General features: G+C 41.5%; 3 protein-coding genes and 2 non-coding genes across 9 annotated transcripts in view; 4 read left to right on the plus strand and 1 right to left on the minus strand.

The window, feature by feature from the left end:
* LOC126378344 (putative mediator of RNA polymerase II transcription subunit 26) overlaps positions 1-23,858 on the plus strand; it is a 75,347-nt gene that overhangs the window by 26,190 nt on the left and 25,299 nt on the right. The window lies entirely within an intron of this gene.
* LOC126378409 (aspartate--tRNA ligase, cytoplasmic) lies at positions 130-13,542 on the plus strand. 2 transcript variants are annotated; one of them, XM_050026757.1, is made up of 13 exons: positions 130-374; positions 899-1,019; positions 1,440-1,605; positions 2,819-2,954; positions 3,667-3,844; positions 4,994-5,138; positions 5,760-5,911; positions 6,778-6,944; positions 8,464-8,579; positions 10,479-10,633; positions 12,064-12,175; positions 12,795-12,854; positions 13,356-13,542. In XM_050026757.1, exons 2-13 carry the CDS (start codon positions 906-908, stop codon positions 13,457-13,459), a joined length of 1,605 nt encoding a protein of 534 aa, XP_049882714.1. In that variant the 5' UTR covers positions 130-374; positions 899-905; the 3' UTR covers positions 13,460-13,542. The 2 variants fall into 2 exon arrangements, with proteins under 2 accessions (XP_049882714.1, XP_049882715.1); XM_050026758.1 differs by lacking the exon at positions 130-374 and adding an exon at positions 501-662.
* Trnaa-cgc (transfer RNA alanine (anticodon CGC)) lies at positions 8,110-8,181 on the plus strand. The gene has a single exon. It is a non-coding gene; the product is annotated as a tRNA-Ala (tRNA).
* Positions 13,761-13,833, plus strand: Trnav-aac (transfer RNA valine (anticodon AAC)). Its single transcript has one exon. It is a non-coding gene; the product is annotated as a tRNA-Val (tRNA).
* Positions 16,676-23,858, minus strand: part of LOC126378373 (zinc transporter foi) — a 38,255-nt gene continuing 31,072 nt past the window's right edge. For all 4 annotated transcript variants that reach the window (XM_050026678.1, XM_050026681.1, XM_050026680.1 and 1 more), the window contains exons 2-7: positions 22,173-22,673; positions 20,896-22,040; positions 20,053-20,189; positions 19,594-19,674; positions 18,527-18,714; positions 16,676-17,869 (exon numbers count right to left, since the gene is read on the minus strand). In XM_050026678.1, the coding sequence (XP_049882635.1) occupies positions 17,729-17,869; positions 18,527-18,714; positions 19,594-19,674; positions 20,053-20,189; positions 20,896-22,040; positions 22,173-22,598 (2,118 nt within the window). In that variant the 5' untranslated portion in view covers positions 22,599-22,673 and the 3' untranslated portion in view covers positions 16,676-17,728. The remainder of the gene's footprint in view (positions 17,870-18,526; positions 18,715-19,593; positions 19,675-20,052; positions 20,190-20,895; positions 22,041-22,172; positions 22,674-23,858) is intronic.

Below are 23,858 nucleotides of genomic sequence, written 5' to 3' on the forward strand. Positions count from 1 at the left end.
ATAAATATCAAAAGGAGATTCAGATTTTAAAACAGCAACACCGAAGCATTTACGTCACTTTGACAGCAGTCGAATTCGTATAAAGTATCAGTACTACAAAGAGTGTCATTCATGTTGTTTGTCTTTCATTACTTTGTTTACTATAAGGTTTCATGTCTGCCATAAAGTGAAAACGCAATGGATGACCAAGTGAAGTCGTTTTATTTATTGAGTAAACAAACCGTTACGCGATTTAGCTGTAAGGTGACCGCTTGCATTTGAGGTTATATCCGATAACCTATTTTAAATTACGAGAGTTTTATCTATTTTCGTAAAGTTTTATCTGTGAAATTCCCATTAAACAAACACATTTAGTGCTTCGCAGGAGTCGACAGGTAACTTTAATTTTATTTAAGAGGAAAATTATTAAAACATAAATGATGAAATTTACTTCATCCTACTGAAAACAATGGGATATAGAGCGACTGATGGATGTCCTTCTGACTCATTTATGCTATTGACAAGTTTCAGAAACGTTTTCCCGGTACATTGTTAAAAACAACTTTATCAGTGCCATACCAGTAAATTGATATGTCTAACATACTTTTCTAATACAATAATTCTTTTAAAAATTAAGTTTGCGTGGCATAGAATTCAATAAAACACACAGCATATACTCAAAAGTAAGTTATCGGTCAGAATTAGTTGTTATAAGCATATACATTTATTGTTATTACTTATAATCAGGTGATTCAGCCTGTGATGTCCTTACCAAAAAAAGGACAGTCTCACAAAGTGATTTCGACAATGTCCCCAACGGGAATCGAATACAGATCTCGAGATCGTAAGCCTAACGCTCTAACTAATGGACCATGGGGGCTGTTGTGTATGTTTTGTTATTGTTTATTGGATGTTTCAGATCAGACATGGTGGTATCCGGGGAACAGCCAACAGTGGAGGGGGACACGGGCACCAGCAAGAAAGCTGCCAAGAAGGCCGCCAAAGCCGCTGAGAAGCAGCAGAAGAAAGCTGAACATAAGGTGGGTTTACAACAAATAAATAGATCGTTAGATGTAGCCTTTATTATTTTACTTTTTTATGATTTTCTATGTTACTTCAGAAATCATCATTTTGTCGCTCATCATCATCAATTTAAGAGTCACACTTTTAGGGAAAAATAGGGCAGTGGTTTCCCTCTTGCCTTCCGCCTCAATTTTTGTCGCTACCCATGCAATTTTCGGAGGTATGTGACCCAACTTGTATTGGGCTGGTTTTCCCTTCGCGGGTTGAAAGGTCAGACAGGCAGTCGCTTCTGTAAAAAACCGGACCTGTCAAATCTTCAGGTTAGGTAAGCGGACCCTGTGGAAAAGGATTATCCAGCTAGCTAGGGAGATGATGATTTGGTTTTTACTTAAACCAGCCAAGAAGACGTTAGTGACAATAACTGTTCAATGTTACAGGCAGCAAACCCACAAGGGCAGGCCGAAGGTCCGGAGGAGGACATATCGGAGGGCCGATATGGGGTGATGAAGATGATACAGTCCTCCGGGGAGCACCAGGACAGAGTGTACACCAATGTCAAGGATCTGGGAGTGAAGCTCGACGGCAAGAATGTTTGGGTCAGAGGTAAGTCATAAAAATATAATAAAGTAGATAGATAGATAGAATAAAACATAATAAAAAAACAACAAAACAAAAAAAACATAAAAAAAAGACATAGAAAAACATAATATAACAAATACATTACTTTATTGTACAAACAGGTAATACATACATACATAAACAGCCTATATACGTCCCACTGCTGTGCACAGGCCTCCCCTCAATCAATCGGAGGGGGCATGGAGCATACTCCTCCACGCTGCTCCAATGCGGTCGGTGGAGGTGTTTTTACGGCTAATAGCCGGGACCGACGACTTAACGTACCCTCCAAAGCACGGAATCATCTTACTTTTCCGGACAATCAGGTAATACGAAAACAAAAAAGAAATAGCAAGAGTACAATATCCGATTGATTGAGGGGAGGCCTGTGCCCAGCAGTGGGACGTATATAGGCAGTTTATGATATGATTATGGCTCTGCCCACCCCATTAGGGATTACGGGCGTGAGTTTATGTATGAATGTATGTATGTATGTCCTTTATTAAAATTCACAAATAAGTTAAATTGAAAACGAAAACGTTTTTTGTCAACTTTACATTTGTTTTTATTTAGTTATCAGAATTTTTATAATTTATTTTTGATCTAGAAAACTACCTAATTGAGAAATTGAATTGATAAATTAGTTGAAGTCACTGTGGTTCTGTGGTACTCCGGCTTGCTTCTCAAACCGCGAGGGCCGGTTCGAAGCCAATTTTCACTAACACAGTTGGCTCGACCATTACAGACGGCGATACGGCCCCTTATGTTGGTCTAACAGAAAGCTCAGTGAGGTGTGGGTACTTAGTTCATCTTGCGATGGATGTGACCCTGACTATAGTTGGCTCGACCATTATAGACGGCGATACGGCTGACCTATCACGTTGGTCTAACAGAAAGCTCGGTGAGGTGTGGGTACTTAGTTCATCTTGCGATCTTCTATCGTGTGGGTTGTGAGGTGAATTACCAACCTCACCAACCCTGGTGTCAGGGTTACTATTGAGCCGCCAAACGCCCCTGACATGACTCATGTAACAACTTCTCACTTACATCAGGACCACCCGGGACCACCGACTTAACGTGCCTTCCGAAGCACGGAACACCTTACTTTCGGACAATCGGGTGATTAGCCTGTAATGTCCTAACCAAACTAGGGATCACAAAGTGACTTTTGTGATATGTCCCCATTTTCTGCTCACAGCTCGCCTCCAAACGTCGCGCGCTAAAGGCAAACAATGCTTCGCGGTGCTCCGACAGAGCTGCAGCACTGTCCAGCTGCTTATCAGCGTCAGCGAGGAGAAGAAGGTCAGCAAGCAGATGGTCAAATTTACTGGCAAGTGAGTACTGTTAAGGTTTGAGGAGCTCGGTGGCGCAGCGGTAAACGGTCTGCGATTGTTGAAGTTAAGCAACTTTCGCAAAGGCCGGTCATAGGATGAGTGACCACAAAAAAAAACTTTTCATGTCGAGCTCCTCCGTGCTTCGGAAGGCACGTTAAGCCGTTGGTCCCGGCTGCATTAGCAGTCGTTAATAACCACCAATCCGCACTGGGCCCGCGTGGTGGTTTAAGGCCCGATCTCCCTGTCCATCCATAGGGAAGGCCCGTGCCCCAGCAGTGGGGACGTTAATGGGTAGATGATGAGTACTGTTAAGAACAAAATTGATTTATTCTCGACTGATAGGTACATCACTATGCTAATGAACGCTACAACACTGTCTACTGTACTTTGACACATCTAACTCAGTATGAGTGATATGATTTGAAGCTACTGTAAAATATTATCTATATTGAGTTATAATCACTTGACGGTCCCTGTGGTCCAGTGGTTGAGCGTTGGTCTCACGATCCGGAGGCCCCGGGTTCGAATCCCGGCGGGGGACATATCACAAAAATCACTTTGTGATCCCTAGTTTAGTTAGGACATTACAGGCTGATCAGGCTGAGCCGTGCTTCGGAAGGCACGTTAAGCTGTTGCTCCCTGTTACTACTTACTGATGTATGTAGTCGTTACATGGCCATGTCAAAAATAGTAAGTACCTTTTTTGTTACAGCATAACAAAAGAATCGATAATCGACGTGTACGCAACCGTGGTAAAGACGGCGTCCCCAGTGGAGTCGTGCTCCATCCAGCAGGTGGAGCTGGTGGGCAGCGAGGTGTGGGTCGTGTCGGCTGCGAGGGCGCAACTACCGCTGCAGATTGAAGATGCTGCTAGGCCAGAGCGGAGTGACGTATGTAGTCAATAGACGGAATTGTTGGGGGTGGTCCGAATAGCCAGGTGTAGACGGAATTCTTGGGGGTGGTCCGAATAGTCAGGTGTAAACGGAATTGATGGGGGTGGCCCAAATAGTCAGGTGTAAACGGAATTGATGGGGGTGGTCCAAATAGTCAAGTGTAAACGGTATTGATGGGGGTGGCCCGAATAGCCAGGGGTAGACGGAATTCTTGGGGGTGGTCCGAATAGTCAGGTGTAAACGGAATTGATGGGGGTGGTCCGAATAGTTAGGTGTAAACGGAATTGATGGGGGTGGTCCAAATAGTCAGGTGTAAACGGTATTGACGGGGGTGGTCCAAATAGTCAGGTGTAAACGGTATTGATGGGGGTGGTCCAAATAGTCAGGTGTAAACGGTATTGACGGGGGTGGTCCAAATAGTCAGGTGTAAACGGTATTGATGGGGGTGGCCCGAATAGCCAGGGGTAGACGGAATTCTTGGGGGTGGTCCGAATAGTCAGGTGTAAACGGAATTGATGGGGGTGGTCCGAATAGTTAGGTGTAAACGGTATTGACGGGGGTGGTCCAAATAGTCAGGTGTAAACGGTATTGATGGGGATGGTCCAAATAGTCAGGTGTAAACGGTATTGACGGGGGTGGTCCAAATAGTCAGGTGTAAACGGTATTGATGGGGGTGGCCCGAATAGCCAGGGGTAGACGGAATTCTTGGGGGTGGTCCGAATAGTCAGGTGTAAACGGAATTGATGGGGGTGGTCCGAATAGTTAGGTGTAAACGGAATTGATGAGGGTGGTCTGAATGTTCAGGGGTTGGGGGAATTGTGGGGGGTGGTCCGAATAGTCAGGGGTGGGGGAATAGTCGGGTGTGGGTGGATAGTCGGGTGTGGGTGGAATAGTTAAGTCGGAAATAGTAGTTCGGGACAAAGGGTGATATAATGAAAATTAAGTCAGGGAATTTAAAAAATAACATAGTATCACTACGCCGATTGTACTTCTCTTGTCACATTTGTAATTGTTTTTAGTGTCCAAAACAAGACAATAATTTAAATTTTCACAAACCAATATAACAAGAAGGCATAAAGGATATACGTCGAAATGATCATACGTGAAATAAATGGTCCTCACTCACCACAAGTTTTCTGTTCCCAGGACCCTGAAGCCCTGAGGATCCGCGTAAACCAAGACACTCGTTTGGACAACCGCGTCCTGGATCTGAGGACGCCGGCCAACCAGGCCATCTTCCGGATAGAGGCCGGCGTGTGCCGCCTGTTCAGAGATATACTCACCAAGAAGGGTAAGGACCTCTGGGAATTTAAGAAAAACAATATAGCTATATTTTTGGTGGGTTTAACATAACATAACAAATACTTTATTGCACAAACAGGAAAAAACAAAATACAAAACAAAAGAGAAATAGAATTAGTACAATAGGCGGCCTTATTGCTAAGTAGCAATCTCTTCCAGGCAACCTTTAAGTATAGGAGATATTGAATATTATGTAATATAGCGGGATAGTGCAGCATGGGAATACTTGTACATATAAAAATACACTTTCGACTACATAAACTACATAATAATAATACACATAATTATAATTGTTATAATAAATAAATATCACTACTTAAACTACTACATATACTATGGAAGAAAAGGAGTACTTAGATAGATTATGAAGATGAAGAGGAAATAGAGGTAAGGAAATGCGCCTTGACTTGCCCTTTAAAGGACTCCAATGACGAAGCTCTCCTAAATCTTTCAGGCAGAGAATTCCACAAACGGACAGCTTGCACCGTGAAAGACTTGGAGTAGAAAGTTTGCTCTTGGTCCCAGACTTGCCCGAAGGCAATGGTCTTAAAGGGTTAATGGTCTTGTATGAAACCAAAGCCAGTTGTGAGCTTATGTTAATTCTTCTCAGGTTTCGTAGAGATCCATACACCGAAGATAATCTCCGCTGCGTCAGAAGGCGGTGCCAACGTGTTCACCGTGTCTTACTTCAAGAGCTCCGCGTATCTCGCGCAGAGCCCGCAGCTGTACAAACAGATGGCTATAGCAGCTGATTTCGATAAGGTTAGTTGTTTTTTATTGTCACCTACATTCTCACTGTCACCTACGTATTCTCATTGTCACCTACATTCTCACTGTCACCTACATTATCATTGTCACCTATATTCTCATTGTTACTTATATGATAGCGCGACAGCAAAATATTGAAAATCTAAATATTATATTAACTGTAAACAACACGTGCGGCTAGCAAACAAACAACACCTGCACTTGTTTTCGACACACGTGCAAGGTACGGTAGTGGGGACAGCCCTTATAAAACGGCGAGCCGCACGAGTTGTACGATTCTTGTGTCGAACTCCGTACAGAGAACATCCAATAAAAGTAATCTGTGACAGTGAGCCATCGTTTGACTGGCGCTAAGCGTCCTCCACAAAGGTCCCTGTTACCTTAGGATCCGAGTACACTACTCGTGCTCTAACAAAACGTGCGTATTCTCTTTCTCACCTACTCACTGTCACCTACATTCTCAATGTCACCTACACTCTCACTGTCACCTACACTCTCACTGTCACCTACATTCTCATTGTCACCTATATTCTCATTGTCTCCTAAATTCTCACTGTCTCAGAATCATCTCTCAGTATTCGTTACGATGTCGCTAACTGTGTAAGCCCGCTAAGTTTAAGTCACATGTTATAGAAGGCGAGCCGATTGTCATTAACCGGGCACGAATCCTGAAACCACAAATGCAAATGTTGCAAATGTTGTGTGCACCTATAATTGGCTTATGTAACAGTCTAATTCCTGATGTATCTTTTATTTTATTTAATGTTTTATTATATAAGCTGTTGGTGTACCTTTTTTATAAATAAATAAATAAATAAAACCACGTGATAAAAGTTAAGAAATTAAATGTATTTTTGTAGGTGTTCACAGTGGGCGCGGTGTTCCGCGCCGAGGACTCCAACACGCACCGCCACCTGACAGAGTTCGTGGGGCTCGACCTGGAGATGTCCTTTACGAGCCACTACCACGAGGTGCTGTTCACCATCGCCGGCACCTTCACCGATATGTTCACACAGCTGCAAGAACAGTGAGCATATAAACCAACGGTCTCCTGGAGATTGTAGCCGGGCGGGTCGATGGCCCTGTGCTTAAACACTGGGTCGGTGTCCATGTTGTTGGGGCTTCGCGCAAATTTTATTAATAATTTTTAATTTTAATTTCTTGTTTATAATTTTTATGTATTTGTACTTTTATTTTTTAACAATTTTAGTACTTATTTAGTGTTTATTATTATTTATTTATTTTTTTCTATGGACGTTAGTATGGTCTGAAATAAATTATTTGAATTTGAATATACAAACATACTGTCTGAAGGCGTAACACATCATCATCATCAGCCGTATGACGCCCACTGCTGGGCATATGCCTCCCCCAAGCATCTCCACGACGATCGGTCCTGCGCTGCCCGCATCCAGCGGCTTCCCGCGACCTTCACCAGATCGTCGGTCCACCTTGTAGCGGGCCTACCCACTGAGCGTCGTCCGACACGTGGTCGCCATTCTAGAACCTTTCCGCCCCATCGGCCATCGGTCTGAAGGCGTACACACACCACACACACCACCTTCTTTTTTTTGACGTGACTTATTGTAGATTTGCCGCAGATGGCATTAACTACTTGGCCGGACAAATGGGGAGCGCTGAAGGCTCTCACCCAGTACAACGTTTAAGACAACAGGCCTGAGGGTGCCCAGTTGGGCGCGAACCTCGGCTCAGGGCGTCGTCTGAGAAAATTAACGTTTTTGGAATGTTGGAGATACCAATTTAATGGTTACGTCATCAAGTATTTGAATGCGACTCAAATAAAATGTCGGACTTGTTATTACGTTTTTGATTAAAATTCATAAAGAAGTTAAATAGGAAAAGGAAATGTTTTTCGTTAGTTTTAGATCTGTCTTAATTTAGTAATCGGGAATTTCATAATTTATCTTGAACAAATTCAAATTCAAAAATATCTTTATTCAGTAGGTAACATAGTTACACTTTGAATCGTCAATTTTTACATAACGAACGTCTCATCCGCCTAAAACTACTGCAGCTCACAACCTGTATAGCCGGGGAAAAGAAGCTGGAAGAAAAACCTCGGCACAGGGCCCTAGACGTTCTTTAAAAAAAAAACCTAGTACCTAGAACCTAGTACACGACCCAATTCCGCCTCGTGGATTCTACCACCACGTTGCTTCTTCTTCTTAACGGCCTCTGTGGTCCAGTGGTTGAGCGTTGGACTCGCGATCCGGAGGCCCCGGGTTCGAATCCCGGTGGGGACATATCACAAAAATCACTTTGTGATCCCTAGTTTGGTTAGGACATTACAGGCTGATCACCTGATTGTCCGAAACTAAGATGACCGTGCTTCGGAAGGCACGTTAAGCCGTTGGTCCCGGTTACTATTTACTGTTGTAAGTGAGTAATCGTTACATGAGCCATGTCAGGGGCCTTTGGCGGCTCAATTATAACCTTGACACCAGGGTTGGTGAGGCTGGTAATTCACCTCAACCCACACGATAGAAGAAGAAGACCATGTTGCTTATAATGCTAATGTTCTCCAGGTTCGCGTCGGAGATAGCGACTGTGGGCCAGCAGTTTAGGGTGGAGCCATTCAAATTCCTCGACCCGCCGCTGCGGCTGGAGTTCCCTCAGGCCATACAGATGTTGAAAGAAGCTGGTAAGAATGAACCTTAGGTCCCGGGTTCAGAATCAGAATCATTTATTCAACGTAATTATCATGGATAAACTTGTTGAAGGTCAATGTAACATTTTTGAATTTACGTCATTTCGCAAGGTGTTATGGCTGAGGAGAAGAGTTCTGGTTTAGTTTTACCATCTGCGCACTTTGGCGTTTCAATAGTAACCATCCAAAGCTGCTGAAGCGGACAAACCATCAGTCATTTACACAATTACATAAATAGCCTATATACGTCCCACTGCTGGGTACATGCCTCCCCTCAATCTACGAGGGGGTATGGAGCATACACCACGCTGCTCCACTGCGGGTTGGTGGAGGTGTTTGGGCTAGTAGCCACCAACGGCTTATCGTACCTTCCGAAGCACGGAATCATCTTGCTTTTTCGGACAATCAGGTGATTCAAGCCTGCAATGTCCTTACCAAACATAGGACAGTCTCACAAAGTGATTTCGACAATGTCCCCTTCGGGAATCGAACCCGGACCTCGTACCTGAAATCGTGAGCTCGACGCTCTAACCACTCTGTGCGATTAAAGAGAAGGCGTAAGCGTCAAAGCTTTATCTTTGAATAATAAACTAATGATTTACACTGCAATATTGAAACCAATCTGGCTCTATGGAATCGCCCTATGGTCTACCGCCAGCAAATCCAATATACTAAGTCTGCAGAGGGTTCAGAACAATATCTTGAAGACTATATGCGCGGCGCCCTGGTTTATTCGAAACTCAGAGGTACATCAATACCTAGACATGCCAACGATCTCAGAAGAAATTGAAAAGTACAACAAAAGGCATAAGGAACGGTTGAGTAACCATCCAAATCCCTTAGCAACTATGCTGTTGGAAGCTAGCAACAGGGTGAAGAGGCTCAAAAGGAAGGATGTTCTTGGGCGCTGAGTACTATGGAAGATGGTGGCATTGGTTGCTTTACTTCTAACTAATCAATTCACACACCAAATCTGATTAAAGTCTTGCGACTGATTGTAGATATTTAAAAGGGAAAAAAAAAAAGAGAAGGCGAACGTCGAGTCTTATAAGGAGGTGAAGGAATTGGCCCTTGATAGACAAGAATGGAGAATGCTACACCGACAAGAGTATGACTCTTAAATTAGTGATGCGACATCTCATTTTCATTTTGACTTTAACTTACTCATTTATCGTTTCGTGTTCACCACCTATCACGTTGGTCTAACAGAAAGCTCGGTGAGGTGTGGGTACTTAGTTCATCTTGCGATGGATGTACCACTGACTACCCCAAATTGGGATATACATAGTTATGAGTCTATGTTATGTTGCTTGATATCAGCCTGCAATGAGTTCAGTGGTTCGCCAGCTTGCTTCTCAATCGCGGAGCGCGGTTCGAACCCCAGTACAGTCATGAGCAATATCATGTACAGTCACGAGCATTAATATGTATACAGTTTGGTACCATGTCACATTAACTTTTTTGACAAATTGAACTGTAAGTCTCACTAAATGTCAAATATGTTAGTGCGACAGAGTCCTAAAGTGGGTACATTATATTGCTCATGACTGTACCCACTTTAGAACCCTGTCGCACTATCATATTTGACATTTAATGAGGATTACGGTTTAATTTGTCAAAAAAGTTAATGTGACATGGTTGCAAAGTGTATACATACTAGTACTCGTGACCGTACCGGACTTGTACCAATGAGTTATTAATTTATCTTAAGTGCAGTTTTCACTAACACAGTTGGCTCGACCATTATAGACGGCGATACGGCTCACCTATCACGTTGGTCTAACAGAGAGCTCGGTGAGGTGTGGGTACTCAGTTCATCTTGCGATGGATGTGACCCTGACTACCCCAATTAGGATAGACGTGAGCTTCATTTATCGTACCTGGTCTTTCCAGGAGTGACCCTGGGCGAAGAGGATGACCTGTCCACCCCGGATGAGAAGCTGCTCGGCAGGCTGGTGAAGGCCAAGTACGACACGGACTTCTATATCCTGGACAAGTATCCGCTGGCGGTGCGGCCCTTCTACACCATGCCCGACCCCAATAACCCGGTGAGTGATGATATTATAGTTCAGAACGAGGCAATTGGAAAGAGTGAGTCAGTTTGAAATGAGAGAATGAGTCAGTTTGGAATGAGAGAGTGAGTCAGTTAAGAATGAGTGAGTCAGTTTGGAATGAGAGAGTGAGTCAGTTTGGAATGAGAGAGTGAGTCGGTTTGGAATGAGAGAGTGAGTCAGTTAAGAATGAGTGAGTCAGTTTGGAACGAGTGAGTCAGTTTGGAACGAGTGAGTCAGTTTGGAATGAGTGAGTCAGTTTGGAATGAGTGAGTCAGTTTGGAATGAGTGAGTCAGTTTGGAATGAGTGAGTCAGTTTGGAATGAGTGAGTTAGTTTGGAATGAGTGAGTCAGTTTGGAATGAGTGAGTCAGTTTGGAAGGAGTGAGTGATTCAGTTCGGAATGAGGGAATGAGTCAATTAAGAATCAGTGAGTCACTTTGAAATGAGGGAGAATCACTAAAAATTTTACATCGGCCAATAACCCGACAGAGTTAAGTCACGTCAAACGGATTACATACCAGCGAGATGCCTATTTTATTCGCCCGGGTTATTCATTCGTTTTAAAATTAACTTGTTGACAATCATCCGTCCCTTTCCTTTTCGACGGATAAGAAAATGACGGATATAACTTAAAACTGTTCATTGGCGAGGTTCGCAGAGGCTATAATTAAAATGTTATGTGATAATAGGTAAGATATTTGATAAGTTTAGTAATTAAGTATACAGGGTGTTAGTGACATCGTAACGAATACTCAGAGGGATGATTCAGACCATGATTCTGAGTTAATATCAAGTGGAATTTTCCGTCGTAAAATTCATGTTATTTTTTTAGTTTTTTTAAATTATTTTCAATTCTATACTTTTGCGATGGAAAATTCCACTTGATAGTAACTCAGAATAATCAGCTGAATCATCCCTCTCAGTATTCGTTACGATGTCACTTACACCCCATACAAGTACATACAGTAGGTAGCCATACAAGTAGGTATGGGTGTTAGTGACACTGTAACGAATACTGAAGGGGATGATTCAGACCATGATTCTGAGTCTATATCAAGTGGAATTTCCTGTCGGAGAAGTCATGAAAGTTTTAGAGCTTATTTAAATTATTTTCCGTTCCATACTTTTGCGACGGAAAATTCCACTTGATATCAACTCAGAATCATGGCCTGAATCATCCCTCAAAGTTTTCGTTACGATGTCACTAACACCCTGTATAGGTATAATACAGTAAATATTTAAGAAATAATTTAATTTTACATTAACTTATGTGTCTAAGTTACCTCCTTGGGCATATGCCTGTATGGTAACTTATAGTTGTAATTATTAGATAAATAAATAAATTAATTAAAATTAGGCGGTGACTGCAGGAATCGGGGCCAAAGTGACTATTATACATCATAATATTTTTTTTTTTTATTCCAGAAAGTGTCAAATTCGTACGACATGTTCATGCGAGGCGAGGAGATCTTGAGTGGTGCGCAGAGGATACACGACCCCGACTTCCTGATGGAGCGGGCGAAGCATCACGGCATCGGTGAGTGTTTAACACGAAGATAAATTATTGAAATGTACTTCACTGCTTTTGTAAATTAATTTTGTGGAGCAAAAATGAAACCGCCATTTTTGGTTGGATTCCACCTTTTTTTTTAATTTAATAACAATATAAGACCGTTTACAATTTTAAAGACATTCGCCAAACTGAAAGATAGTTTGTTGGCGAAATCATGCACACATTACTTATTTACTTATATAATATTACAGCAAGTTTTAAACTTAATTCTTAAATGCTACAAATCTACCAACTATTCAATAAGTTCATCAAATGACTTCAATAAAAACAGCTTTAATTTAGTTTGAAAGATTGGCTTACTACTCAATACTATTAAGTATTCTTGGAACAAGGTATTTTAATATTCACTCGCCATAATAATTGTTAGCACCTGGCTCTTCCAGCTTACGACATCGTATCAACAGTGGCTGCAAGTTGTCTTTGATTTCTTGTGGCTCTGCCCACCCCATTAGGGATTACGGGCGTGAGTTTATGTATGTATGTATGTGTACCTGGCTCTTCAAACATTTTTCTGGAAGTTTTAGTACCTCACAACCCACTCGATAGGAGAAGAAGAATGTAATTGAAATTTGATTATTTTCAGATGTTAACAAGATCGCTGCGTACATTGAATCATTCAGGCTGGGATGTCCGCCTCATGCAGGTAGATTAATATTTTATGACCCTTGTTATTATAACAGCCTCCGTGGTCTAGTGGTTAGAGCGTTAGGCTCACGTGGAGGTCCGGGTTCGATTCCTTATGGGGACATTGTCGAAATCACTTTGTGAAACTGTCCTTTTGTTTGGTAAGGACTTTTCAGGCTTGAATCACCTGATTGTCTGAAAAAGTAAGATGATTCCGTGCTTCGGAGGGCACGTTAAGCGTAAAACACCTCCACCAACCCGCAGTGGAGCAGCGTCGTGGAGTATGCTCCATACCCCCTCCGGTTGATTCTTTCAAATATTTTTTTTCTTCTCAGACGATTCCCTGAGCCGAGGTTTGCGCCCAACTGGGCACCCTCAGGGCTGTTGTATTAAACGTTGTACCGGGTGAGAGCCTTCAGCGCTCCCCATTTGTCCGGCCAAGTAGTTAATGCCATCTGCGGCAAATCTACAATAAGTCACGTCAAAAAAAAAATAACTGGAATGAAATGTTTATCCTCAGGTGGAGGTATAGGCCTGGAGCGTGTGGTGATGCTGTATCTCGGCCTGGACAACATTCGGAAGACTTCCATGTTCCCGCGTGACCCCAAACGCGTCACGCCGTGAACATGTCTTAATATGACCATAACGTCTGTTTTAAGTTATGTATGAAACTTTGTAAAAAACAATAAATTGTATTTACATTTAAATTGTGTTTACTTAAATACATACACATAAACTCGCGCCTATTTCCCACCGGGGTAAGCAGAGACTACCATTTGCTTCGATCCTCACTTCTCCACATTCATCAATCGTTTCATACACGCACGCCGGTTCAGAGTAGATCGTACTGAACCTTTTCTAAGGACATGTCCGATTTGGTCAATGTACGTCCTATTTCGGCAGCCATTAGGGTCTGCGTCTAATGGCCTCCGTGGTCCAGTGGTTTGAGCGTTGGGCTAACGATCCGGAGGTCCCGGGTTCAAATCCCGGTGGGGACATATTGCAAAAATCACTTTGTGATCTCTAGTTTGGTTAGGACATCACAGGCTGATCACCTGATTGTCCGAAAGTAAGATGATCCGTGCTTCAGACGGCACGTTAAGCTGTTGGTCCCGGTTACTACTTACTGATGTAAGTAAGTAGTCGTTACATGAGCCATGTCAGGGGCCTTTGGCGGCTTAATAGTAACCCTGACACTAGGGTTCATGGGGTTGGTAATCCACCTCACAGCCCACACGATAGAAGAAGAATAGTAAAAAACGTAACGAAGACTTTAAGGGATGATTCCGACCATGATTCTGAGTTGATATCAAGTGGAATTTTTCGTCGCAAAAGTGTGGAACTGAAAATAACTACAATTTTTAATGAATTTTGCGACGGAAATATCTTGATATTAACTCAGAATCATGGTCTGAATCATCCCCCTCAGTATTCGTTACGATGTCACTAACACCGTGTATTTTAAAGCTTATTTACTTTTTAGTCTTTTGTTTTCCAATATGGCGGTTAACCTTTTTTTTAGAATAGAATAGAAATTGTTTATTAAGTATAAAAACTTTTTGACTTTTTGAGGTTGATGTGGTGAGGTATCTCTATAAATCAAACAAGAATAATTATGAGTAATCCATATATTATTACAATATAGTTCCTTTTATGTGGACCTTATCACAGCTCTGAAGAGCGACGCATTCCTTTATTCCCACAGTATAGAATGAATTGGCAACATTTGAAACTATTGATAGGCAACATCATACATAAGAAAACCAGATACTTATGCTCAATCCTATGACAAGCCGCCATTGCTAGCCCATTGATGACGTAAGTGTTACCATTCAATTGGTATCACCAACATTCCAAGGACGTAAATTTTATTATTGAAAATTAATCGAATTACTGACTAATGTATTTAATTACTATTATTTGTCACATATATAAAAAAAACATTAAAACTGTACGTAAATCTTCTACTAAAAGTACAAAATTTCATTGCAAAGTAAATTAAAAACATTAGACGTGGGTAATTTATTTTTTACAAAATGGCAACACAGGGTGGGATGACGTCAGCTGAGCTAACCTTGAAATGCTAGCTGTCAGTTTTGAGCATACCTGCAGGCCTAGCACCGTAAGCGCGCGACTGTTTCTCGCCTCGACATACGTCACCCCTCACTCTCTCACAGTACTGCACAGAAAGAGACAGATGATCTCTGTCGCGGCGAGAAAGAGTCGCGTGCTTACGGTGCTAGGCCCGCTGGTGTTCTTATACCATACTGCCAACATAATAATATGAAAATAATGACGTCATGCCTTACGGGAGTAAACTCGAGTTAAGAATACTGATTTTGAGTCAAGTTCGAGGAAGTCATTGGTGCTAATTCCTGTAAATACCATCTAATTTTATTTTAAGTTATATCTGTCATTTTCTTATCCGCCGAAAAGGAAAGGGACGGGTAATCGACAAGCATAAAATTTATGGAACACACGTCAATTTTAAGCACAAATCTAAACCAACCGTCTAAAAATTTTACATCCGTCAATAACCCGACACAGTTAAGTAGACAGCACGTCAAACGGATTGCATACCAGCGACATACCTTTTGATTCGCCCGGGTTATTCATTCATTTACTCATTCTTCCAAAAATTAAGAGCTGTGAATCATCCGTCCCTTTCCTTTTCGATGGATATGAAAATGACGGATATAACTTAAAATAAAATTAGGCGGTGTCTGCAGGAATCGGGGCCATTGAGATGTTTAATCAAAACTTTCTCCACTCGACTCTGCCTCAGCTGAGCATTTTGGTAGGTAAATTAAGTTGGAATTTCCCTTTCCTTTTCGACGGATAAGAATGTGTACTTATAACTTAAAATAAAATTAGTAAGTGTGCATTGGAGTCAGCACCAAATAATATTAAAGAATAAGAATAAAATAAATTTATTGCCAGTAACAATGTACATTTGCTATAAGAACTAGGTAATTATGAATATTGCGAATACGGGCAAAAGGAAATGGCTCAGCTTGTGCTGTGACGGAGCCATGCTATGGCGCCATCCAGCGCATATGTCTTACGTTTGGTCACATTCACACCGTTCTTAAGGACATGATAGAAAAATTTTGACATATAAAATCTACTGGTTATGTCGGAACGCACTACAACAGTCGTCAAATCGATTTGACTCAAGCGTTCATTGCCGGACAAATGGGGAGCAATGAGTGTGTGACGTCTGACGCCATACGATTGAAGACTAAAGTAAGACCGAGGGGGTGAGGTAAACCTAGCTCAGCCGCTGGTGGGGAGCGGAGAGTTGCCGTTCTATACGCAGTATTATTCCTTATTCTATGGTTATGTTATATGCTAACTGCACAGTCAGTTCGATTATTATAGACTATAGACGGCTCACCACCTATCACGTTGGTCTAACAGAAAGCTCATTGTGATATGGGTACTTAGTTCATATTTGATAAATAGCCGATCATGTTAACGTTTTTAGCTTTCCTGTGATAAGGGGGATCTCCGTGCATGATAGTCGATATTTGATTTTTTGCTCTGCGAGTTATAATGTACGAGACGATTTAATATACTATCGCGGAGCTCCGTGGGTAGTAAAGTTTGCTGACGAGTGGAGTGCAAATTTGAAGTATGAACTATTTGCTCATACTTGTATGGCGCGCGTTTCAGGCTCACTTGGCCCTTCCAACCTTTTTCTTCTATTCCGTGATCTATTATAAATAAAATATAATATTTAATCTGTAGCAAGAATATTGAGTAAAAGAAAAAAATAACAGGCATTATTTTATTGTTGAAACTAACTTATTTTTATGATACATCAAAAATATCATTTATAGCAACAAGTGCAACAACTTAAAATTAAAAATTTTGGATTTTTCCAAAAGAAAAAAAAAACAGTATTTTTGTACCCCTAGCAGGATGATTTTTGCATTTTTTTTTCATTAATCTTAGCCCCAGATAATTGGGGGAAGTAAATTAATTAATTACACTAATTTTACTTATCCGTAAGTACGTTAAATTTTAAGTATTAAGTTACATTATCACGCACATTTTAAGGACATACGAAAGTACAGTTCTCCCACTTTCACATTGAAAATACTTTAAAAGCACTGGACACTTTAGGTACTATTCGAGAAATTGACCACTTTGTAAGTACATAGAAAATTTCGTTATTCGAGTTCATAAAATCAGTGCATTAATGGTCCTAATTCCTGTAAACACCATCTAATTTTATTTTAAGTTATACCTGTCATATTCTTATTCGCCGAAAAGGAAAGGGACGGGCAATCGACAGGCATAAAAAACAACCGTCTCAAAATTATACGTCGGCATTAGACCGACAGAATTAAGTTGACAGCACACTTCAAACTGTTTGATTACTAGCGAGATGGCTATTTCGTTCGCCCGGGTTATTCATTCATTCACTCTTTCGTTTTAAAATTAACATCTGTCAATCCATCCCTTTCCTTTTCGGCGGATAAGAACATGACGGGTATAACTTAAAATAAAATTAGGAGGTGTCTGCAGGTATCAGGGCCTTGATACATTACTCGGTACTTTTATCACTTTCGACCTAATATTCACTTTATCAAAGTATTTTATTACTTTAAAAGTAATAATTGAAGATTGCATGTGTCGTTTCCTCGTATTTTGGTCATTATTAACACTATTTTACAACTATTAAGTGGTACTTATAATAATTAAATGATACTATTGACACTTTGCATAAATCCATGTCAGTTTAAACCGTATTTGTACCTTCACTTTAGCCGGTATTATTCACTTTGCACGCTGTTTTATTCACTTTGCATGGTTTTTGATTCACTTTGCACGGTATTTTATTCACTTTGCACGGTATTTATTCACTTTGGCGGGTATTTATACACTTTATCCGAATAAGTTCTTCAGGTCGTGCTCGTATAGGGCTATGACCAACATTATCCCGATGCCAGTGGCTAGGCCCATCAGTTGGAGTATGCACTGGCAGAGGGTGCCTTCTTTGCTATGCGACGTGCTCAGTTCGGGCATCTGGAAAGAAAAATGTTCTTTTATAAATATATGATGTAAAGAAAGAGAGGAAGGGGAAGACCAACAGCTTACATGGAACAGATTAAAGAGAAGGCGAACGTCGTGTCTTATAAGGAAGGAATTAACGGCCTCCAGGGTCCAGCGGTTGAGTGTTAAGCTCACGATCTGGAGGTCCCGGGTTTGATTCCCGGTGGGGACATATCACGAAAATTACTTTGTGGTCCCTAGTTTGGTTAGGACATTACTGGCTGATGACCAGATTGTCCGAAAGTAAGAGGATCCGTGCTTCGGAAGGCACGTTAAACCGTTGGTCCCGGTTACTACTTACTGTTGTAAGTAAGTAGTCGTTACATGACACCAGGGTTGATGAGGCTGGTATTGCACCTAACAATCCACACGATAACAAGAAGAAGGAAGAAATTGGCCTTTGATAGACACGAATGGATAATGCTACACAGACAAGAGCGTGGTTTTTAAGTTAGTGATGACGAGCTGTTGTGTTACAATTTTTTTTTAGTTTCTTACCATGTCTACGAACGCGATGTAGAGGAACAATGCCGTTACTTTTTTTATTTATTTTTACCCGACTGTGGCGCAAAAAAGAAGGGTAATGTGTTTCAGCGCTATGTATGTATGTATTTATATTTATTGGCTTACCATGTCGACGAGTGCTATGTAGAGGAACATCCCGGCGGCGGCGGCGAACAGCCAGCGCGTGGCGGAAGGCGCGTGGCCGGCCAGCACGCCGCAGACCATGCCGGCCAGGCACAGCGCCGACGATAGCACGTTGTAGCACACGGCGCGCCGCACCGACATACCCGCCTTCAACAGCACCGCGAAATCACCTGCCAACGACATGAACATCATCTACTACGAGAAAAAGAAGTCGACCATTTCCCGCCCTTGGTGAACAATGTAATAAAAAACAAAGTACGGTCACGAGCATTAATATGTACCTATACACTTTGGTACCATGTCACATTAACTGTTTTGACAAATTGAACTGTAAGTCTCACTAAATGTCAAATATGTTAGTGCGACAGAGTCCTAAAGTGGCTACATTATATTGCTCATGACTGTACATAACATAAACAGCCTATATACGTCCCACTGCTGGGCACAGGCCTCCCCTCAATCAACCGGAGAGGGTAGCATCATGAAAAAAGAAGTCGGCCATTTTCCGCCCTTGGTGAACAATGTAACCAAAAACAAAGCAGTATCCGATCACTGCTTCTAATCCTTATTAAAATATATGAATATAAATTGAACAGGGGGGTTAAGATGGCCACATCGAAGCAGTTTATCTAAGAAAGCAATATTGCAATTTGACATTTGCGCATATAAAATTAAGTGCGCAATGCAAACAAATGTCAAATAGCAATATTGTTTTCTTAGATGAATTGCTTCGATGTGGCCATTTTAACACCCCTGATCACGAACATGTCAATAGATGAAATATAAAAAATCTAAATAAACCAATAATACATTTTTCAGTTTATGGCCGACCTAACTAGTTGGCCAACTAGTTCCGCCCACAAGCAACAGATGGCGCCACATTCAATAATGTGGTCCTGAAACGCGCTATCGAAGTTTATACAGAACTAGTATAGTGTATTGATTTTTTTATTTTCTATTGAATTGACTACCATTGAACTTAGGGAATTGCGCAAGTGTCAACAAAATCGGTTCAGTAATTTGCAAAAAAATAAAAAAAAAACACTCACCAAGTTCATGTGGCAGTTCATGACACAGCACAGCGATGGCTGTGGAGAATCCACCAGCTATGTTTGAAGCGAACGCCGCTCCTGTAATATATTAACGAAAATAAATATATTACAATACATTAACGAATTGTTAATTCCAAAGGCGCCTGACATGACTCATGTAACGTCTACGTACTTATATCAGTAAGTAGTAACCAGACCGGGGCTTAACGTGCTTTCCGAAGCACAAAAACCGGTTCGGTTACGGTTCGTGCTTTTCAGTTACTTTCGGACAATCAGGTGATCAGCCTGTAATGTCCTAATCAAACTTGGGATCACAAAGTGATTTTTGCGACATGTACCCACCGGGATTCGAACCCGGGGCCTCCGGATCGTGAGCTGAACGCTCAACCACTGGACGACGCAGGCCGTTAGAGGCTGTTAAGATAACCTGATGAATACCATAATACGAATACCTACCAATGGCCATTCCATCAGTGAAGTTGTGCAAGCCATCGCCCATGATGACCATCCAGGCCACGGAGGCGATGGACGAGGGCGGCGCGTGCACGTGCCCGTGGGCGTGCGAGTGGCCGTGGTGGGCGCGAGAGTGCTCCCTGTAGCAAGGAGGAGATGTAAGACACGATACACATTGTGTGGGAGTCACTGTACTCCCGTACGGTCACGAGCATTAATATGTATACACTTTGGTGCCATGTCACATTAACTTTTTTGACAAATTGAACTGTAAGTCTCACTAAATGTCAAATATGTTAGTGCGACAGAGTCCTAAAGTGGGCACATTATATTGCTCATGACTGTACACTGGCTTGGTAAAAGGGGGAGTTATTAATTTATTTTTCAGTTTCCTTTCCACTAACACAGTCGGCTCGACCATTACAGACGGCGATACGGCTCACCTAACACGTTGGTCTAACAGTAAGCTCAGTGAGGTGCGGGTACTTAGTTCATCTTACGATGGATGGATGTAACGATTCAATTCTGTCGGGATATTGGCCAATGTAAGGTTATGAGAATGTCTGGCCAAAATTAACGTGTACATTTTATGTCTGGCAATCGAAAAAATTGGACCTTGATAGACAAGAATGGAGAATGCTACACCGATAAAAACGTGGCTCTTACATCATGAATCTTGCACGAAGAATCGAGAAAAAGAAAAGATTCAGAAATAAATCATCCATTCCTTTCCTTTTCGGCGGTTACTTAAAAATAAAATTAGATGGTGTGCACTGGAACCAGCAACAGAATGCCTATTTTCTAAAATAAAATTCTATTTTTAGAAAAAAAAAATCGGATCCTCACCTCAAAATAACAGTATAACTGTCCCCATCCTTCAAATCCTTCGTGCCGTCTTCGTGCTTGTGTTTTATGTTGTTCATTTCCACCACAGCTGGCGTGGTCTCACCTTTGAGCAGCCAGTCTTTCGCAGTTGGCTCCTCTTTACCATCTGGATTCAACGCATTTGAAGACACTACGCTGACAGAGTTGTTGTGGTTCTTGGATTTTGGGCTTGGGGGAAGCTGTCCGTCCCTCAAATGGTGGTCATCGTGAGTATCTGTGTCAATCTCGTCGTAACAGTAAGGATATTCTGAGTATTTGTGTTTGCAAGTCTTCGTTGTCGGGTCGCCCTTCTCGTCCCTCTTGAAGATTTTCATGAGGGAATTCGAAGAGGAATTTGTTATGGGCGCTTTGGCACCACCCGAGCAGCCACCTACAGTCTCGTCCTTCAGAACCCTGACGCGCGTAGGTAGTTTGTCCTCCTCAAGCTTTTGCCTGCGCTTCCTCCACTCAACGACAACCGTCAAGCCCTTTTCGGTGAAGTAGAAGAAGACTACTCCTAACATGGCTGCTAATCCCTTCCACATCCCATCGTCATGAGACGCTCTCAAGTCTACGGCTGTCTCGTGCCCGTGGGAGTGTTCGTGGTCCTCCATAGGGCTCATCGCGTGAGGCATGAGGTGTAACAAGGCATCTCCACATAGCGTGCCTACAGCTAAGGCTACTAAGAACTGTAATAAGTGGTTGTAATAGGTTTTATGCATAATTGGTATCACAGCAACACCTAGAAGACCACAGGCACTAATAGCTGTTATACTCAAAGAAGAATATAACCAAACGTGGAACATGCTCTTGTTCGATTGATGCTGCGTTCCATTTCGCTCGCTCAAATGCGTTCTGGCGTGTTGTGACGCGTTGTTCTCCAAGGCAGACACTCTTTCGTATAGCATCGTCTCTTTCACGCAACCAAGTTGCTCTAAGGAGTTGTTGGCAAGTTGCTGGTACAATAGAATGGGACAGAGGGCCTGTAACGTATCTTTTGTTATGACCTGATCTGTTCTGTTGTCTTCTACCAATTCGTGTTTGTGTTCGTGGTCATGCTCGTGGTTGACATTGTGCGGTTTTAATTTCGCATTCACCCTTGTTATTAGTTCCTCGCTGTTTACGCACTGGAAAAAGAAGTTTCTTTTTTAATTTCAAGCAAACAAGAATTTGGTCACGGTCTCACCCGATGGAGTGACGATGTGGACGAATATGGTGCATGATTACCTAGAAAGCGCAAAAAATAAAGTAATACTTACATTGACAGCATCTTCTTGCGTTGTTAGACCGTACACACCACTTCTGCGATCAGTCTTTTCCTCTTTACCACCTTCTATTAACTTGTGTAGGTTTAAGCCCTCGAGCATATTATTAAACCCAGTCAAATTCATGGTTTTACTTTCCGGATCACCGTATAGGGTGAAAATCCTCTCCACGAAGGAGGTAGGGTCCACATTTTTCGCTTCCCTCTTCGATCTATCTCTATGTCTAATTTTCTGGAGTTTCTGATTGTATCTGATTCTCGACTCTTCTCTTCTTTTCTCGTCTAGTAAAGCGGCGTTTTCGAGTTCTAAGATTTTGGGCTCGAAAGACGATAGGCCTTCAGTTTTGTCGACGTGAGAGCCGCATGTGTGAGCGGCGCATAAGAGGCAGAACATGCATACCTTAAGTATATGGTGAGACATTTTGAACTTATTTTCTAATTAGTTGCTTATAGTTAAGGTATTAGTCCATCGGTTGCTAGCAGATGCTTGTACTATCTGTGGACAAAGAAATAAGGTTCGTTATTGTTTGTATTCTTTTCAATAATAAGGTATTTGACTGGGTCAATGATAAATTACACTTTTATAACCTAGAAATAGAAGCCAGTCTTAGATGACCAATCTCATTTTACTTTTCGACTTATTTTCGAATTTTATTCACAAATTAAGTAACAATGAGTACGACGTTTGACCGCTGTTATTAAGGACAGTATTTCCATACAAACTCCAAAGAAAACATTCGTTTTGACGTTTCGTAAAAAGTAAATCATTTGACTGGGTTGTCAAGTAGCCTTTTGGTGCCTGTAGACATGTCTGGGTGAAAATATGTAATAATAAAATATGTATGCGAACTATTTATGACTAACAAAAAAATCGTGCATCATTTTTTTTGTGGAAATCTGCCCCCAACCGAGACCAAAGAGGGGGAGAAATTTTATATGGGACTTTTCGCAGTTTTCAAGGTAGGAAGCTAAATTTTGGTACGTTACGGAAAGGGGAACCGTGTTACCCCGTATAAAGAAAGAAAGTATTTATTGTATCATAGAATAAGGAATAATACTACTTAATAATCTATACTTATAATAAATCTGTAGAGAGGTCAATTCTGTACATTAAATATTTTTTCAAAATAACTATCAGGGGGTGATAAGTGATCGATACTGATGCCAAAAATGCAATCAGTAAAATTTTTGTCTGTCTGTCTGTCTGTCTGTCTGTCTGTCTGTCTGTATGTTCCTTATAGAAACAAAAACTACTGGACGGATTTTAATGAAACTTGGTACAATTATTCTTCACACTCCTGGACAGGTCATAGTATACTTTTCATCACGCTACAATCAATAGGAGCAGAGTAGTGAAGGGAAATCCTTTTGTATGAAAAATATAAACCACTCAAGTTAGACGTTTGAAATTTGGCATGCAGGTACCTTAGATACCGTAGAGGTGCACTAAGAAAGGAATTCCCGAAATTCCTACGGGAACGGGAATTAGCGGGAAAATCCTTTTGTATGAAAAATCTAAACCACTCAAGTTAGACTTTTGAAATTTGGCATGCAGGTACCTTAGATAACGTAGAGGTGCACTAAGAAAGGAATTCCCGAAATTCCCACGGGAACGGGAATTAGCGGAAAAATATTTTTGTATGAAAAATCTAAACCATTCAAGTTAGATGTTTGAAATTTG

Source organism: Pectinophora gossypiella, chromosome 26 (assembly GCF_024362695.1).
Source record: "Pectinophora gossypiella chromosome 26, ilPecGoss1.1, whole genome shotgun sequence".
In the NCBI taxonomy this organism is placed as follows: domain Eukaryota; kingdom Metazoa; phylum Arthropoda; class Insecta; order Lepidoptera; family Gelechiidae; genus Pectinophora; species Pectinophora gossypiella.

Coding starts and splice junctions, on each gene's coding strand:
- LOC126378409 (XM_050026757.1), top strand. CDS start 906: ATGGTGGTATCCGGGGAACAGCCAACAGTGGAGGGGGACACGGGCACC. Junction 3,845..4,993: donor CTAGGCCAGAGCGGAGTGAC/GTATGTAGTCAA, acceptor TTCTGTTCCCAG/GACCCTGAAGCCCTGAGGAT. Junction 5,912..6,777: donor TAGCAGCTGATTTCGATAAG/GTTAGTTGTTTT, acceptor GTATTTTTGTAG/GTGTTCACAGTGGGCGCGGT.